The sequence below is a fragment of the Cricetulus griseus genome, assembly GCF_003668045.3.
Source record: "Cricetulus griseus strain 17A/GY chromosome 1 unlocalized genomic scaffold, alternate assembly CriGri-PICRH-1.0 chr1_1, whole genome shotgun sequence".
Taxonomy (NCBI): Eukaryota; Metazoa; Chordata; class Mammalia; order Rodentia; family Cricetidae; genus Cricetulus; species Cricetulus griseus.
Genome location: NW_023276807.1, coordinates 10,806,503 through 10,824,602, shown reverse-complemented (window position 1 = coordinate 10,824,602; position 18,100 = coordinate 10,806,503). Strand labels below are relative to the sequence as shown.

The 18,100-nt window shown below is 46.0% G+C and overlaps 1 protein-coding gene across 7 annotated transcripts in view; it reads left to right on the top strand.

Moving 5' to 3' along the window:
* Positions 1-18,100, top strand: part of Inpp4a (inositol polyphosphate-4-phosphatase type I A) — a 121,469-nt gene extending 103,369 nt beyond the window's left edge. For 4 of the 7 annotated variants that reach the window (XM_035453486.1, XM_027386848.2, XM_027386847.2 and 1 more), the window contains 4 exons: positions 193-290; positions 3,713-3,825; positions 6,097-6,251; positions 15,652-15,784. In XM_035453486.1, coding sequence (XP_035309377.1) covers positions 193-290; positions 3,713-3,825; positions 6,097-6,251; positions 15,652-15,784 — 499 coding nt within the window. Of the gene's footprint in view, positions 1-192; positions 291-3,712; positions 3,826-6,096; positions 6,252-12,334; positions 15,320-15,651 lie in introns of those variants that run through there. The other 3 variants (XM_035453485.1, XM_027386843.2, XM_035453487.1) reach the window with 2 other exon arrangements.

Below are 18,100 nucleotides of genomic sequence, written 5' to 3'. Positions count from 1 at the left end.
GTTTCTGCTTGTGAAATTTGTTCCCGGTGCTGTAAGGATGGCTTCATCCTCAGGAAGGAAAGAAAGACTTGGGGTTTAGACTTGAAGGTTATCTACTTAGGAGACTCGATCCTCATAGATATTTCTTGCAGCTTTCAACTTGTTAGAGGTTGATGACATGGCCCTTCTACTGATGACCTGATTCTCCCCAAGGTTTGGAGACACATCCTTACAAGAAGTCATCAACGTAGAGAGTTTGGTGCGGCTAAATTCCTACTTTGAGCAGTTTAAGGAGGTTTTGCCGGAGGACTGTGAGTATTCCTTCGCTCACACTGTGTTCCACACTGCTTGTGCAGTCTTCACTTTGGAGGCCTGAGCTCCAGCCTTCTGCTTTCTCTCTTGTATGCTGCCCATCATCCTACTGCACTGTTGTGCAAATCACTGTGTACACAGAACCCTAATGGCTGTATTTGAGCTGTTCCTTCTCTCCCCTCACATATGTGCCTGGCATCCTAGTCACCTAGCTCGAGTCCCTCCCCTGAAGCCTTCCATGGTGCTGAATCCTGCCTCCCTCTTCTGCAGTTGATTCTCTTCTGCTATGCATGACACTGTGTTCTGCCTCACATTGACCCATTCCATGGCAGACTGTGTGTACCTGCTGGGAGCACTGGGGTTTCCTGGAGTCAGTCCAAGGGTTCTGCATGAGCTGTTGTGTATTTCTGTCCCTGGCGTGTAGAATAAGATGCAGAAAAGATACTTTACACTGAGTGTTTGTGGGCAAGATGGCCCTGCCACAGTCCCCCAGAGGCAGTGGAATTCCGTGTTGTGCTCATGTACAGTTCTGTTCTCCATGTGAGGATACTTCAGAGAAGGTTCTGGCAGCCATAGCACTCAGGAGACACCCAAGCTGCTCAGCCGAACTTATAGCGCAAGTCTTCTAACTTCGTCTCAGCAAATCCTCTGAGCCTCTGCATATTTATCCCTAGTGAGACAGCCCCTGTCTCTTTGGGTACCACACAGAGCACACAGACACCTGTCCTCTACTAGATATAAGTTTCATTTTCACGTGTGTGGGGTGGGTCCAAAAAGGAACAGATACTGACTGAGCATATAAGCAGGTTTCCTTTGCGTTCTGTGAAAAGGTGAGATGGTCCTAGAGTTGAGAACTGATGATGAAACAGCGATGCAGAGAGCACTTGCAGGCCACTGATGAGCCAGGCAGCAGTCTCAGTGCCCCACATACTGTTCTGTGTTCATTGTTGTGAATCACAAGAAGGGAGAGGAAGGATCGCCTGCCTGTGAAACCTATGTTCCTAGACAGTTAAGAAGGACCCAGGAGAAGGCATTGCCATTCATTTGGCAGTGCTCATTTGGGAAATGGGAAAAAGCTGCCTCTGCTTGGGCTTCCCAGTGTGCTGGTTAGCCTGAGAGAGGGGACACAGGCTACAGGCAGCCCCAGGAAGGCAAGAGTGTCGCCTGAAACATTGTTTCCTTTGTGGCCCTCACCTGCTGCTGGTATGGCATGGTCAGGGACTGAGGCACACTGCAAAGTTCTGACAGCCTGCAAGGTTCTCCACCTAAGCACTTTGAGAACCTTAAGCACATTGCCTTAAGCATGTGGATACTTTCATAGTATCTTAATGTGGGTTTCTATTGCTGTGATAAAACACCATGACCAAAGACAACTTGGGGAGAAAAAGGTTTGTTTCAGCTTATACTTTCACATCATAGTCCATCATCAAAGGAAGTCAGGGGAGGAGCTGAAGGCAGGAGATGATGCAGAGGCCATGGAGGGGTAGCTTACAGGCTTATTCTCCAGGACTTGCTCAGCCTGCTTTCTTTGAGAATTCAGGACCAGCAGCCCAGGGGTGAAATCACCCACAGTGGGATGGCCCCCATATCAGCATCAGTTATCAGTAAGGCAGTGCAGCACAGGCTTGCCCACAGGCCAGTCTAGTGGAGGCATTTTCTCAACTGTGGTTCTGTCTTCCTAAACAACTCTATCTAGATGATGTCAGGTTGACATAAAACTCGCCAGCACACATATGTTCCAGGAGTGTCTCTAGCCTCTAGTCCCTCCCAGGACTGAACTGTAGGTCATCAGTGAGGTGTCCTCCAATCCTTCCTTAGTGTTCATTATTAAAAACAGGCCTGTCACGTGCTTGCCATATGCCAGGGGCTCTGGCTCACTTCTCATGAAGACTATCTGCTCTGCTCCATAGCAGCTTGTCTCTCTCTCTGTCTCTCTCTCTCTCTCTCTCTCTCTCTCTCTCTCTCTCTCTCTCTCTCTCTCTCTCTCTCTCTCTCTCACACACACACACACACACACACACACACTTGACAAATGAGAACACTGAGGTCTGGAGGGTGTGTCTCCCCAGGAGCCACACCGATCCCATTAGCATCTTTCTTTACTGCTGTAAGAGGAGAGACAGGCTATAGCCTTGTGGGGACAAGATCATCAACCAGAGAACTAGGATGGACATTGATGGAGGGGCCAGTGCTACTCCAAGGATGGGGGGAATGGGGCATTAGCGAGTGCTGTCCTGCCACCAACATTGTGGACAGTGGATAGTTTCTGGTGTTGCCAGAGCCCCTACTCCACCCCCAGAGGTACAAAAGCAGATCCAGAATAAAGTCCAGGGAATGAGGAAGTCCAAAGAAGCAGAAGCTAGGAAGCCAGGGGAGGTAGTCCATGTGCCCATAAGTCCCAGGGAGGGTTGGTAAACTGTGCTTCCCAGAATCATAGGCTCCTTCCACCTGGACATGCCATGTCCACATGCCCCACAGTGGTCAGACAGGCACTAAAACGAAGGTTGCAGGTTAGGCCAGGGAGAGGCTGCAGCTGATTGGCAGTTAGGAGGTAAGATCATTTTTCTCCTCTGGAGGATGAGTGCCCTGACCAAGATGAAGCTCCCCTCTGGGCTTCCACAGCCTGCATTGCAGACTGCAGGCCTCACAGGCAGAAGGCTTCTCCCTTCTGTTTCTGCTTCATCTTCCAAATGAGGATGCATAGCAGATTCACACAGGAGCCTGTGTGCACCAAAGGAAGGTTGTGCTGTAGGAGTGCACTTGACTGGAGGACTCAGACATGTTTCCTCGGTCATGACCTTGAGGCTCTGCTCTCTAACGATACCAGTGTTTGAAAATCCCACAGTACCTTTAGAAGTGGTTTCCTTGTCTTTGATTTTTGTTCCAGGTTTCTTGGGTGAAGCAGTATGACCTGGGGGCTCAGGAGGTCCTGCAAGGGGAGCCTGGAAACTTCCACAGTAGAAGAGAGGGGCTGTTAGGATTAGTGGGGTTAGGGATCCCTGAGCCACTCAAAATTTGTTCCAAGTGTGAGTTGAGGTCTCTCATAAGAGGCTGCACTTCCAGATTCTCCCAAGATTTCCATCCACTAGCTCGCTAGTCAAGATCCATTGCTTCAAGCATCTTGATGTTGCTTTGGAAACCAGGCAGCTCACCCTCACTTGTTTCTCACTGCTCCTTGGGGGGGCAAGGAGCCTGGGTAATTACCGTTCCTTTGGCAACTCCTTCTCCTGCTTCTTGGGAAAGCCAACAAAAGATAAAAGTCACTGCCCTTTGATGGTGGCACTAATAGCAGTGAAGGGAACAGGGCTCAGCATCCTGGGGACCATGTTCAAATCTGCCAAACACCTCCCTCCTGTACCTGCTGTGAAGCAGTGGTATCTTTGAATGGTTCCCTCTCCCATGGACTCCTTGTCTCTTCCAGGTCTACCTCGATCTCGGAGTCAGACCTGCCTGCCAGAGCTGCTGCGGTTTCTAGGACAGAACGTCCATGCACGCAAGAATAAGAACGTGGACATCCTCTGGCAAGCTGCTGAGGTACTCATCATGGTGCCCCTTCCAACACCACTGGTCAACACTTCAGCCAGGGAGGAGAGCATAGATCCCTCCAACAAAAGGGCACAAGGAAGGACCACTGCATAGCTTTAGTGATGCTTGAAGACACTGAGCATCATTGCCCAGGAGTTCATTCTGATAGGGCTGCATGGACTCCCCCTACAGACATGGGATCTGTTCCTGGGTATTTGCCCGCCTACACAGTCATTTGATCCCTGCTGAGGCCTTATCTACCTGGGCTTTAGAGGTTCAGAAGGAGACTGTGGCTACCTCTCCTAGCTCCTTATAGAATTCTTACTCTGCATTGCCATTCAGACCTCCTCATTGCCCCAAGCACCTACACAACTGGTGTTTTCTCAGAACTTCAGTCACAGAATTCCAGGTCTCCACTAAGACCTGGGGTATCTGAGTCAGTCACTCGTGTGTCCCCCATACCTATGGCAGTATGTCCTGGCCAGTTCCAAGATTCAGGACTATGAGCATTGCCACTGGCATTGTACCTCCCTGCCTGAGCCTGAGAAGGACAGGAAGGGACCCAGGCAGAAGCTGGCTTCACGCTGAGGGGAGATGGCACTGTCCTCGTCAGGTTTTTCCAACTCTTTCTTCCATGGCAGCAAATGGTCCTTGCCTGACCTGGTGCTTGCTAGACCATCCCCAGTTACTGTTAGAGCCTGTTTAGGGTGTCTTTGTAGTGGCCCTTTTCTTGGACGAGCTTTACAGTATGAGTGGCTTATAGCTGTGGTTGCTGATCTGCTTGGGAAATGAAGTGCTAGAGAGCAGACCTTCTCTTCTGCATCTTCTGCAGTAGCCCAGCTGTGAGGCCCCCACTCCCTGTGGGGGATGTGGGATGGGTCCACTGTGGGTCTTTGTCTGGCTAAGCTGTAATTACAATGGGACCTATTTTGAAACACCAAGTGACAAAAGTCATAGCAAGATTCACAGACTGTTTTCCCATTTTCTCTTTAGTTTGGGGCCTAGTTTGGCATTGTCAGACTGGGTTCAGCAAATGAGATGGAAACACAGAAGGAGAACATGCCTTCTCTTGGTTGGGTCCATGCAGCAGGGTGGGCGGGGAGGGCAACTCTTCCTTTTTGTTTGAGGGAACTGCTATAAAGTGACAGCCCATTTTATAAGTGCCTTTGTGAACTTCTGAGAGCCAGCCTTTTTTCATGCAATATGATCCAGTGACACTGACTGATACTGAGCTGTGGACTAGGACTGTCCCTCACTGATCCATTCTTAGAATAGCACAGAGACAGCTTTGCAGAGGCACAGACCCATGCATGCTTGTTTAGAGACTGGTTCTCTGTCTGTGCATGCCACAGAACAATCATCAGTTAGTTGTGGGGGCAGCCGACCCTCCCTCAAGTCAAAAGCAAACCTTCCAACCCATAGTTCTTGTTCCCAGCAGAGTCCCAGGCATAGAAGCATAGATTCAGGAGTGCAGAGTATTCAAGGACCCTTGTATATCCCATTTCATGTTGCCCACATGGTCATCTGTGGGGAACAGTGAATTTGGGGCAGCAGAGCCATGCCACTTAGACACTATGTCCCCCAGAGCTGTTGTTTTTCTGAACCTTATTTTCACTTTTGCATATGAACAGAGTCCCAACTAGTTTGTTGAAAAGCCTTCAATCACGTTTACCTGATCTTTTCACAGTTGGGGAGACCTAGCCAGAGCCCTAGAGCTGACTGTAGACCTGCTAGTTTTGGAACCTGTCACTACAGAACACTTCTAGTGCCAGGGCCTACTGTGTTTAGGAGCCATGAATCTAGGAGTGTATCTAGCATGTCCACAGTGTTCTTGCCATGGGAGAGGATTTATATTAGCAGGTCCAGGGACAAGGGGGCCATGTGAGTAGCAGTGTTTCCCCTGGCTGGATTATCCTATGTGTCCTCATTCGTTGGGTTGGGTGTGCCAAAAAGGCCCAGAATGGCTTATAAAGGATAGCTAGTAAGGGTTAGTCCAAAACAGTGATGCCCAGAAGTCTCTATAGGGAATGTCCCTTGGCAGAACATACAGGGGACAAGTTCTGAGGGATGGGGTTGTGGGGCAGAGATGAAGTTGGGCTCTTTAGGTGCCAGGGTCTTCCTTTGGAGTTAACTTAGATTCTGATACTGAGTTGGGGAACCAGGTAGTCATACTGGGACCAGGCTTGGAGCTCCTGCCAGACCTGGGCGCCCCCTCCCATTGTGGGTGTTACCTTTCTGCTGGCTTTTCTCTCCTAAGAAGAGCCCATTTCCTGTTGGCAGGTCTGTCGCCGCCTTAATGGAGTCCGATTCACCAGCTGCAAGAGTGCCAAGGACCGTACAGCCATGTCAGTGACGCTGGAGCAGTGCCTGATCCTGCAGCATGAGCACGGCATGGCCCCGCAGGTCTTCACACAAGCCCTGGAATGCATGCGCAGGTGAGTGAGGGCTAATGTCAGGCTGCACCTTCCCAGCCACCTGCATTCCTTTGCTGTGTAAACTGCAGATGAGCCCATACCCCTGACCCACATGGGGTCCTAAACTTTAGCACACTTGAGTTTGACCACTACTCAAACCACTGGCCCTGTCAAACTCTGAGAAGGCCAAGAGGGAAAGCCACACTCTTTTTGAGCAGAACTGAACTGACCCCATGGAGTGGTGGGCAGGCTGGGTCAGACAGTTCAGCTAGGATGGGGAGCCACCTAACTGGGATTTTGAGCCCACACTTTCTCAGCAGGCAGCTGCTTTTACATAGTATATATGTGTGCATTGTAGACTTCCAAACTCCAGTGAAGGAACCGTGTCTGCAGATTGCACTGGTTTGCTCTGCTACCTCTCTAGTAGTGGACAGAGTTTGCTCTCATGAGCAAAATGTCCAATGAATGTTTTATGGTGATAGCTGTCTGTGTGCCCTGGCCACCTCCCCCTAATGATGTCCTGATTCTGAGGCAGCAGATGTGTTTGCAGAATGAAACCCAGAATTCAGTTGTCCTCTGTTGATGGATGCCTTGTTTCAAGCACTGCTGGGAAGCTCCCTACCTCGCATACCAAAAGAAAGGATAAGAAACCTGGTTTTCCTGTCTCCTTGGATGTAGTCACCAATGCTGTTAAAGTCTCGTTTTCAACAGTCACTTCTACTGAATGTTCTGTATCATTTGTCCTCTCACCAAATTCTTTAAAGTGTTCAATTCTCTTATCCTTTCTCTATGTTTCTGCCATTTGACCTTCTCACAATGCACAAAGTGATGCCTGAGCTCATGACTCTTGATAGTAGCATAAATGGCATCATTCTGTTCCTGTTTGGTCTCCAAGTTCATTTAAACATCTGTTAATGTTCCTCAGCACTCCATGCCTCCAACCCTAGTGGTGGAAAAGCAAAGGAGTCTTGGAGGCACTAAGGGTCTGTGTCCAGAATCTCTGTACCCTTTTAGCCTCTATACCCCAAGTGATCCTGGTTCTGAGGGTAGTAGTTATTCCATGCCACATTAATTGTGCAGTAGGGGAAAGGCTGATCTAGTGGACTACAGATATCTGCCCTGAAGTGAGGACAACCCAGACAGGGATCCCTATGGTTAGACAGTAAAGGCTGGGACCAGTGTCCTTCAAAGGCACATCCCTAGGGACCACTACCTCCAATCATGCCCCCCACTACATCCCAATAATAGTGCATTAAACAATGACCCCGTCAGTAGATTAGTCTATTGATAAAAGCAGAGTCCTCAGGTCCAAGTTACCTCTCAGTGGGGCCCACTAGCTGGGGCCCATATCTTCCACAGGTGAGTTCTAATCTGTTTAGCAGCCACAAATTCTTTGGCCCGCTTTACCTATGCCTCATTCTGGGCAAATAGAAAGTTTTCACCTTTTAGTTCTGTTTTTTTTTTTTTGTTCCCAGTTCTTACCATTAATGTGGCCAGTAGCACCTATGCAACAGCTTGAGTAATGGGCTGCTCTGACTCCTTTTATTTATACCATCCACAGGACAGGGACAAAATATAGAGAAGTTCTTTGCCAGAATGTAATGTGGATGGCCTCTAGTCTGGCTTCCAGTCAAGTCTGTTCCCATCTGGGAGAAATCTCATGATCAAAGTCTTTACTGTCCCCATTTTGTTTAGCATTCTGGACATCTGAACCCCTGAATTACCCATTAAACTCTGCTTACAGCATCCTAAGGGTTTTTAGGCTGTTTCTCCAGACTCTGAATTCCTCCTGCAAGCCAATTCCAAAGGCTTCTGAATCAGATGACCCAGTATAGTCACAGTACCCTACTTCTCCAAACAGATGTGTGTTGGTCTGTTTCCCATGGCAGTGACAGAACCTGAGAAAGGAGTAGAAGGGAAGAGGATTTGGCTCATAGTTAGAGAGGGTTCAGCAGGTTTGTTTCTTGTCCTTGGTAAGGCAAAGTATCCTATCAGGAGGGCATGGCAGCACACAGTTGCTCACTCACAATAAGCAGGACACAGAGTGAAGGTGGGGACAAAATAATACCTTTTAAAGACACATACCTTTGTCCTCGATCCAGTAAATAAGCTCCCATAACTAGACTCAGTGGCCACACACATAAAGAAAGCATGGAAGGAGAAGGAAGACTTGTTGAGAAGGGTTCCTACAGGAAGAGGGAGAGGGTGGAGTGAAAATGACTAAAATTCAGTTTATAAAGGTGTGAAACTATCTAAACAAACTTAAGGGCTGTTGAGATAACTCATTGGGCAAAGGAGTTTGTCCCTAAGCATGATGGCCTGAGTTTGATCACTGGGACCCAGATGGTGAAAACCAACTGTTACAAGTCACACATGCCTCCACCTCATGCACCATGGCACATGCACACATGACCAATAAATGATACATACTCTATTGACCTAGCCCTCCAACCAGGCCCTGTCTTCCACAGTTACCACCTCCCAATCTGTTAATTCACTGATGAAGGCAGAGCCCTTGCCAACTACTTCACAGATTCCCATCTTTTGAGCACTGTTTGCATGGGGGCCCAAGCCTTTATATGACCCTTTGGTGGAAGAACACTTCATAGCTAGACGGTAATGTCACATTTGACACATCATTCTTTAATAGTCCCACATCTTTGTAGATCTCTAAAATTTGAATAGAGGTTATTAAGTTTCACTGGCTCAGTGTTCTAGAGTCTCATTCCTGTCGTCATTGTCAGCTTAGAGGCTGTTAAGTTAGAGTTGTTTTCCTGTACTGTTTATGGACCCCAAGATTGAGAGCAAGGAATGACTTTCCTCCTAGGAAATACACATATATCCTGCTCTCTTTCTCTGTCTCATTCAGTCCACTCCCTGTCTCTAACCACGAAACTTTCTAGAATCTAAAGTCTCTACAGTGGACACGTTTTAGTTGAGTAATTTTCAACAGCCATTAAATACAAAGCAGAGCCTCTGCCTGTCCCACTAGCCTCAGCACGGTGACAGTGCTCGATGCTGCCCTCTGCTGCCCCTGAAGTGCCCTGAACTTTCCTGCAGGTCTGTTTTCAAGTGACACAGTCACACTCAAAGGTTTTTGGATTAGCCCATATGGTAAAGACACATTCTGTTAGTTACCTGCAAGCCCTGTTGCGACTGTGACAACCAGCACTGCAGCACACTGAGAGCCCTAAAGAAAGCACTGGTGGATCCCAGCAATATCATTGAGTAGAGGGATTCTGTTTTTGATTCTCCTGCTTTCTCACTTGTGTCTTATCAGATGGAAGAGTAGAATGTACAGGTGGGAGCAGAGCTGGCACTGTGCTGACTCCCGGACAAGTGCACACACACAGGCACATGTGCTCATGGTAATAGTAACAATAATAATTGATCTGGAGTGGCTGCCCAAGTGTGCACATGAATTCTTGTACCAGGGACCATTTCAAGTTCTCAGTGTGTATGAACGTGAGGTTGGGTCTATATTCAACACCCAACTCCTGTAAGCCATGTGGGCCAAGCTGAGGGTAACGGCACAGGCAGAGGTGGCCCTCTATCGCATGTTAGGAACTGAAATCCTCGTATAGTAGGCCCTCCCGGGCAGCCACAATGGCCCAGCAGGCAGCCCTGGCAGACATTGTAGTCATTAGTCAGTCCTTACCAGTTTGCAGAGTGTCCCTTGTTAGAAAAGAACATCCCAGTAGGGCCAGTCCAGAACGTAAGGCTTCTGCTCAGAAAGCCAGGCAGGATGCAGCTGCAGAAGGCATCTTGAGCCCCGCCTACTCATCTGCAAGCTGTTTGTTCAGAGTACCCACCATGCCTGAGACCAGAGTCCCTGTTAGTGTTGCTGTTTGCTTGATAGGAGGGATGTTGGTCCTCAGTCATGTGGTTCCAGATACCATCCAACCTCAGAGCGTCCTTCACCTTTTTGGTATTGGGGCTTGAACCTAGGACCAAGTGCCACCTAGCATAGTTTATCCCTGAGCTATTACACCCCGCCTCCAGAACAATTTTTTCTTTAGGACTAAAATAAGGAAAAATTCCAAATTTCCAATGTGAATTTGGTTGACTCCAGTTTGAGGGATCATCTTTAGAACGGTATCTTACGAAGCTCAAGACAAGATTGCTGCACCCCTCTGACATTCAGACTGAGACTTGGGGCAGGTGGGGGAGGATGCTGCACTGGGTAATGATTTGTGCTGTGTGGTTAATCAAGAGTCCGCTTTGTAGCCACCCTCACCGAGGCATCTGTGAGAAGGTCAAAGCCATGGTTCTTCATGTTCAGCTTGCTTCTCAGAAGTGCCCATCTGTAGCATGTGGGGCATGGCGGGCGGCATGGAGCTGTGCTTGGCCAGTCGAGAGAGGGTGAACATGGAAAACCATCCTTTCTACTTACATGTGTTTAATTTTGGTAGACTGCAGTATTTTTCTTATTTTTCACTTCTCTTTCTCTCCTTTCTTCCCTGTGACTGTGCTGGTTTTGTTTTGCTGTCTTGTTCACAACCTTCTCTGCATCTTATTTTTCTTTCTGTTGTGGTTCATTCCATTTTTTTTTTTAATCTTATCTTTTGGTTCTCCTTTCTCTCCATTCTTTTGGGTAAAACCCATCGCATGTGTCTGTCTTTTTTCTTTCTTTCCTTTCCTTTCCTTTCCTTTCCTTCCCCCCTTTCTTTTCCTTTCTCTCAACTTTTTCCTTTTCACAGCATTGGAACACGGGAGGTAGTCACCCAGAAGAACTTGAGCGGCCTGGTGCCCATCCGAGACTTAAGGCTAGACCCCAGCCTCCTCTGTTCCATTCCTTTATTAGCTCTGAGCCCCAATTTACTGATTGTGTGGCTCTTTCTGAGCATAGCATACCTGGTGACCAAATTGCGTTGCAAATAAATATCATTATGAAAAATTAATTAGTCACAAGACAGACAAAAGTGACCGAATATGTCCAGCCACCGTGTACCAAACTGGACAGAAGGAAGGTGTCAAAGCGAGGTCTGCCAAGAAATATCTCATGCCTTACAGTTTGACATTTTGTTCTTCTGAACTGTAAATACCTGCCAAATTCTTTCATCAAGAGGACTTGTTCATTTCGATTGTGTAGCGTCTTCAGTGCTTGTAACATGTTCTTCTGGTGCCCTGTGACTGCATTATTTAGCTGGCCTGGAATTACTTGTACCAAATATCTTACGTTCTGATGTATAACTATTTATTACCTGTACATCTCATGTGCCCTGTTCCAAGAGAAAGGGATGCTGTCTGCAAAGAGTTTGTATATTTGATACTATTAAGTGTGTTGCTAACCTCCCTTGCCTTTTGAAGAAATCAACAAGAAAAGATGCTTTATCCGTTTATCCAGATACCCCTTTCTATATTTTCCTTTCAAAGTGTAGTCCTAGAATTGCAGTAGCAAACAGTTTGTAGAGTCACACTTCCTTGCTTCCAGTTATTTTCACTTGGTGATGACACCAAGCTGTGGATACAGGAGCACATGCCACCAAGTTCAGCATACAAGATTACATGTTGCATGTGACTTCAGGGTTGCTCTTAATACACGTAGTAGCAAGAGTTATATACTTTTTCTTGAAATAACTTTTTTAATTTAAAAATTGTATGCTTTAATCCAGATATCTTTTTTTCTTTTACTAATTCAGTAATGTTAATAATGAACAAAAAAATCAAAGAAAATGATTTTTAAAAATGAATCTTAAGTTTTGGCAGTTGTGTAAGATAGAGCCGGGAGGGGGCGATAACTGTGGGTTTTGCCAATGTCACTCCTAATTCTAACATGGCACTGTCCCTAAAATAGGATGACTGGTCACCCTGTCACTCATATGTGACAGAGAGTAATTGTCTTCCATAAGAGTAGCCAAGTAACCTAGGAAAGGTGCCACTCCCCTTGAGTAAGAAATAGCAAATGGCTTCTGCATCTTCCAGTTCGTACTAGGTTGTGTTTCTGCTTTTGATCTCCAGTCTGACAATGAAGGGGATTTCTTTTCATGAGTCTGGTGGAAAACCTGGAGTGACTTAGAGAAGCTGGAGTTTCTAATGTCTTGACATTCTCATGCACACAAACCCACCCACCACAACTCTAGCTTCCCTGTTCTCTCCACAAGACTTCCTGACCATCCTTGGAGAACTGTCTGCGATCCGGCTTCCTCTCAAAGAGTGAGTTGCAGGAGTTGCAGAGCAGTTAAGTGAATACTAACTGCTGGACTGAATCTGTAATTGGGATGGGGAAGGTTGCCCTTACCACACCCAGGGAGTGCCCGTTTTTTCTGAAGATCTGAGCACTGCAGGCTCCCCACGTCAGGCCTGCCTCAGTGTTCCCACACAAACAGGTCTGTTTGTCTCTCCTGGTATAACATGGTGACAACTCTGGCATCTTGCAGTTTAGCACTTTAGCATGCCAGCTGACATTGGTGGAATACTTGATGGATGCCCTTTCACTTCAGAGCATGTGCTTCAAGCCTCTGAGACCATTTTGTTTGCTTCATTTGAATAGAGGAGAGAGTCTGTGATCTCCTTCCATCCCCACCCCACAGCTTCCCAGTACTTGCTCTAGGTTGGTGCCCTCTGGTAACATGGAGGTGACTCAGGAATGTATCATTTGCAGGGTTTTGCTGTGGCCAAGCAGAGACCATAGACAGGTGAGGGAGGTCTCTGGAAGCAACTGCAGAGAAGCACCTTGTTCCCTACGGCCCAGGATGCCCATAGCTCTTTGCAGGGGCTCTTCTCAGGACCATTGTACAACAAAGGGAAACAGTGACTGGTTTCCCACCCGCACCCCAGGCAGGGAGGATTCCTGTTGGGACACTATGGTGGTACCAGCTTCCCTCCTGTCTTAGATAGCCTTGGCTGTTGGGTCAGGAAGGCCAGCAGTGAAGTTCTTTGTTTCTCTCTTCCAGGGGTGAGTGGAATGCAGTACACCACCTCCAGGCACAAAAGGCTGACTCAGCAGGGGGGATTTGAGATTTGTATTTGCTTTTTTTCCTCTAACATATTGGGGAGGTGGGGAGACCAACCTTCAGTGTGCTTATCAAGCCAAATATTTATTCAAAATCTTGTCTACAGCAAGAAATGAGGAGAAACAGGGTAAGAGATAAGTCAAGTTGGCCACTGTTAGTGTTGGGTGATGGCATCTGGGTTGCTTCTGAGTAATCCTTAGCTGTGGCACAGAGACTGGTTAGGGCTGCACCCTCTGCAGCAGCAGGTTTTGAAGGAGCCATACTCAGGAGTTCTTGTTAAGTGCTGTAGAAAATGGCTGTGCATGTTCTTTGAGCTAGGCTGACTGCCACTGCTTCTTCCTGTACTCCTTCAGACACAGTCACTCCCCATGTCTGTTGTGGCATGGCCTAGACATGGGGACCTTTAGATGAACTCTAAAGTGGAAGCCCCCAAAGAAAAAGCAGAGGTTCTAGGATTGCCCTTTTAGTTTCCATTCAGATTTCCAAAGTTGACATCCTTGAAATGAAGTAATTCTTGAGATGATAAAGAAGAATCAGGAGCTGTACAATCTCTCTTGTTAAAGTCTGCCCCAAACCTTGTCATGTACTATTGCCTCCTAAAGACACTGTAGCAGTGTGGTCAGTAAAAGTGTTCTGCTTCAGGTTACCATGCTAGACTCTGCAACCGGACACCCTTAACCACCCCTGCAGACCTTTTCTCAGGCCTTCAAGCCAGCTCAGACAGCTGCAGATCATGCCAATAGTGGCAACATGCAGACAGGGCATATCAGCCTGATATAAACATGTGGAAGAAATAGTTTGACTTAAAAACCAAATTAAAGGCATAATTTGAATTGTAAGTTCATCTACAATGTATGCAGTCAGCTAAACCTAGTATTAGTGCCTTTCACAGGTAAATACAGAGACTGTCAGAGTTTTTAAGGTATCATTTTGCATTTACTGGATAGATAGGTTTGAGGACCTTCTGTAATAATAGAGAAGCCATATGTGAAGTAGTCTGTCAGTAAAGGAGCTTCCAAGACCCCAGGAGGTTCACTCTGCACAGGAAGCTACAGCTTCTGCTTTAAATAGACTTGTATTTTTATCTGATTACTGAATGTTCAGCAGATGCTATCATTTGCTCTGGGTGGCCCAGAGCTTTAGCTCAGGTGACACATCCAGCCTAAGGCTTGAGGCTCTGGAACAAGGACATACACTAGTGGCTGTGTTTGTTAGTCAACAGCAAGCAGGCAGATGCTTCTCTAAGCCACCAGGGTTTATCTTGAATAAACATTACTGTCTCACCAAAACCTATTTGACATGTTCTTAATAAGGGGACTGTCATGTTCATTTTGAAAGGCTTGAGCTGCTATTTTTTTTAAATGTATGTCATGTGGTCTTCATAGAATTTGAAATACTTTTTTAAAATCACTGTTTTCTTGGTAACTACAAATTTTACATCTCAGAAGGGGGATTTTTTACTGAACTTGACAACTACTTGATTTCATTGCTACTCTTTAAACATTGTAAAATAGCAAGTTTTACTGTGTTGTGGAAAGGAATTTATATTAAGAATCATTTTTGGCTGTTAATTTTATGCCACTCCAGAGCAGTGCCCAGAGAATTCCCTTGAGGTTCACTCTTCAACCTCTTGCTGGGCACCATTTGTTTTGCCCCTGGGTTGCTATGACAACCCTCCATGGAGTGCAGCCGGGATTCAAGCTAGTAGTGAGTTCTCTAAGGGAAGAGCACCTGTGGGCTCCCTTTGGGCTCAGTGGTGCTTGTACAAGAAGTGGCCGTAATGACAGCGCCCACTTGGAGAAGGTGGGTAGTGACCTCCAGGAGATCAGTGGAGCTTCACAGCATGGCAGCCTGATGGCCATGAAGACCTGTTCTGCAGACAGCAACTGGGCCTCTATGAACACTTTGCATGTGAACAGCTGCCCCTAGGTGGAGACAGTTATCAGAGCAGCCTCCTCTGCCAGATGTTTTTTGCTACCCGTTGAATTCTCCAAGGAAAACTCAATATTTGGGGTTTGATGTGATCTCAGATTTTGCTAGCATACAAAAGGTACAATGTTTTAGAAGCCATGGTAACAGTAAAATATCACCATTCATTCAGTTTGCTGTAAAAAAAAAAAAAAATCTCTGAACCACAAGTTATGATAGAACCCAAGATAACCAAACCTAAGATACACACAAAATCATGTGTTTTTACAATAATTGTGTCTGCTTAGATACAACAATGTGGCTCTAGAACTGCCAGCCCACGGCCGCATTCAGCATGTGTCCATCTCTGTGCTTCTCCCTGCTTTGTTCAGAATCCACCATCTTATGTGTGCATCTGTTGTAAACAAGTCCAGCACCCATTTTAATTAATCTTTTTTTAATGCTATGAAAATAATCAGTTCATTTCATCTAAGTTTAAGTCTTTTCTTTTTTCCTTTTTTACTGCTGTCATTTCTTGTGCTTGTTTTTTTCCCCAGTGAGGGTTGTCGAAGAGAAAATACAATGAAGAATGTTGGAAGTCGCAAATATGCATTTAACTCCCTGCAGCTGAAGGCCTTCCCCAAGCATTACAGGCCTCCAGAAGGGACTTACGGAAAAGTTGAGACATGAACACACGGTTTCCTCTAATTAGCTGTTATGTAATCAATGTGGGTACCCTCTAGTGTCACATATGATTCTTCAAGAAGACCTGAAGGATTCGTTTTTTATTTTTGTGTTTTTAAAAATACTTCACTAAAGAGTCTATGGAGCATGATTTTGTGTTGGAATCTGTAGGGGGTCATGTGTGGCTCAATAGTGTGGATAGTAATGGCTGCCCTAACAATAGCTTCCAGCTGTAACTATATAGTTAACATAGTTTCTAGAAGAAGCCAGCTTGGTTTGTCTAAAACTCCAGGAGACTTTTTCAAATACCTACGTAGGCACTGCTCACCCAACTTATTTTTCTATTCAGTAACTCACAGGTGAGCATTGACTTAAAATCTACTTTCAAAAAGTCTGAATGTAAAACAGGAGGTACCTCCCCCATTAAACTTCAGGTCCCAGGCAGAGTAGCAGGTGTTAGCACCTTCGTGCTGTGAGAGAAGCTGGTTGTAGTGGCCCTCAAAGGCCACCACTCTCTGAAACCCGAAGTGGAAGGACAGTTTGATCCAGGAGTCCCTGCATCCTTCAGTCATAGAAGTGTGTCTGCTTGAGACCTAAACCAGCTGTGAGGTCCCCGAACTCTGCCTCCTCATTAGCTCCATGTTTAGGTCCACACCCACAGGGCATAGCTCCCTTCCTTCTCTGGCAATTGGGACTTTCATTGTGGCTTGTCAGGTGTCTGGGATTTAGGGCCATAGAGACAGTAGACACTTAAATATTTTCAGAATAAATGTTCTTCTAGGAGCTTTCTAATAATCTTCCAGAAGACCATAAATCACATTTGAATGTCTAAAGAAACCATTTTAGTTTTTGGTTTGCAATAATTGTTATTGTTGGACAACTATTAAGAAACAGTTAAAACTATCCCCTACATTGAGAGCCTGAGAGGGCTTTGTGAGACAGGGAAGTTATGTATTTCATAGACAATTTAGTCTGGTCATCTTTTACAAGGTGATGATGAGTCTTATCTGCACATAGCAGATTTTTTTCCTTAGAATTTATATGTTTTATAAATTCTGTTTATCATAATTCTGTTTACATGTTATTTAAATGGCTGTAAAAAGAAGTGTATATGGAGTATATCCATGATGCATACTAATGACTTGTGAACACCATGGGAATTCTTGTATATGTCTAGCTAGTTTTCTTTTGGCTCCTATAGAAACATGTAACAAACTTGGACCTGGGACACTGAGGCATAGACAGGACCAGTCCTTCAACAAGAGTCAGGGAGGGTGCAGGCATCCCTTTCTACCAGTGTGCAGACAGCCCCCTATAACCTGGTGCCTGCTGAGAGGGAGATGCACTCTGCTGATGGGTGGCTCACTGCTCCGCTCTCAGGGCATGGCACATGGAAGGTGAGTGGCAGGGAAGCTCTTACCACCCAACCTTCCACACAGGGGACTGCTCTGCTGGTATCAGATTCTCCCGAAGCCTCAGTCCCTGATCAAAGGCCCCTGAGGCTTAGTGTGGCTGGCTAAGCCCTTTACCTCTTCCTTGGTCCATTAACTTTTAAGTTTTTAGTTTCATTTTTTTCTTACTTTGACATCACTGCCTTTTTAAATATTTCTTTGGACTTTAAAGTTAAATGTTTGCCATGTTCTCCAGCTTTCCTTTCTGTCCAAAGGACATTACCTGTCCACACTCACAAGGGAATAGAGCAGAACTGGCTCACCTGTCAGCAGGTTTGCATGTGAATCATTTTCTCAATTCTTTTTTATAATATGAATCACTGTAAAACTCTAAGAATTGGTTAATCACGGAAAAGATGTGGCTTCAGTGTTTTCTCTGAAGGCATTGTGACTGGCTTCCAGCGAATCACACGTCCCAGGCTTGCCAGGAAGGGGCACCTTGCACAGCATGGGCACAGGCAATTCCTGGCTGCCCAGGGAGGCTGAGTTGTTCACTGCAGGTGGGAAAATGGTTTTACTGGTTTCCACAAAGTAGATGTTCCATCCACGGTCTGCCCCCACTTAAAAAGGAATGTGTGGCGTCTGGACAGCTGGGAATGCCATGTGGATTCTGTCAGAGCTCCTGCAGCGCAGCTGCCTTTACTTTCCTTTGAAGATGTAAAAATATTGTATAATACTGTTTTATCCCCCTCACTTGTATTTGCCAAGCTTAGTGCATTTAAATACTTTTATTTATTTGTTTGGGACAGTATTAATATATATGAACATATAGTTACTGTTTTATATATTCTTAGCTCATTTAAAGCCATGTATGCTGTAAATGTGCTTGTCTTTAGAATGATAAACAATAAAAACTGACAAGAACATTAAA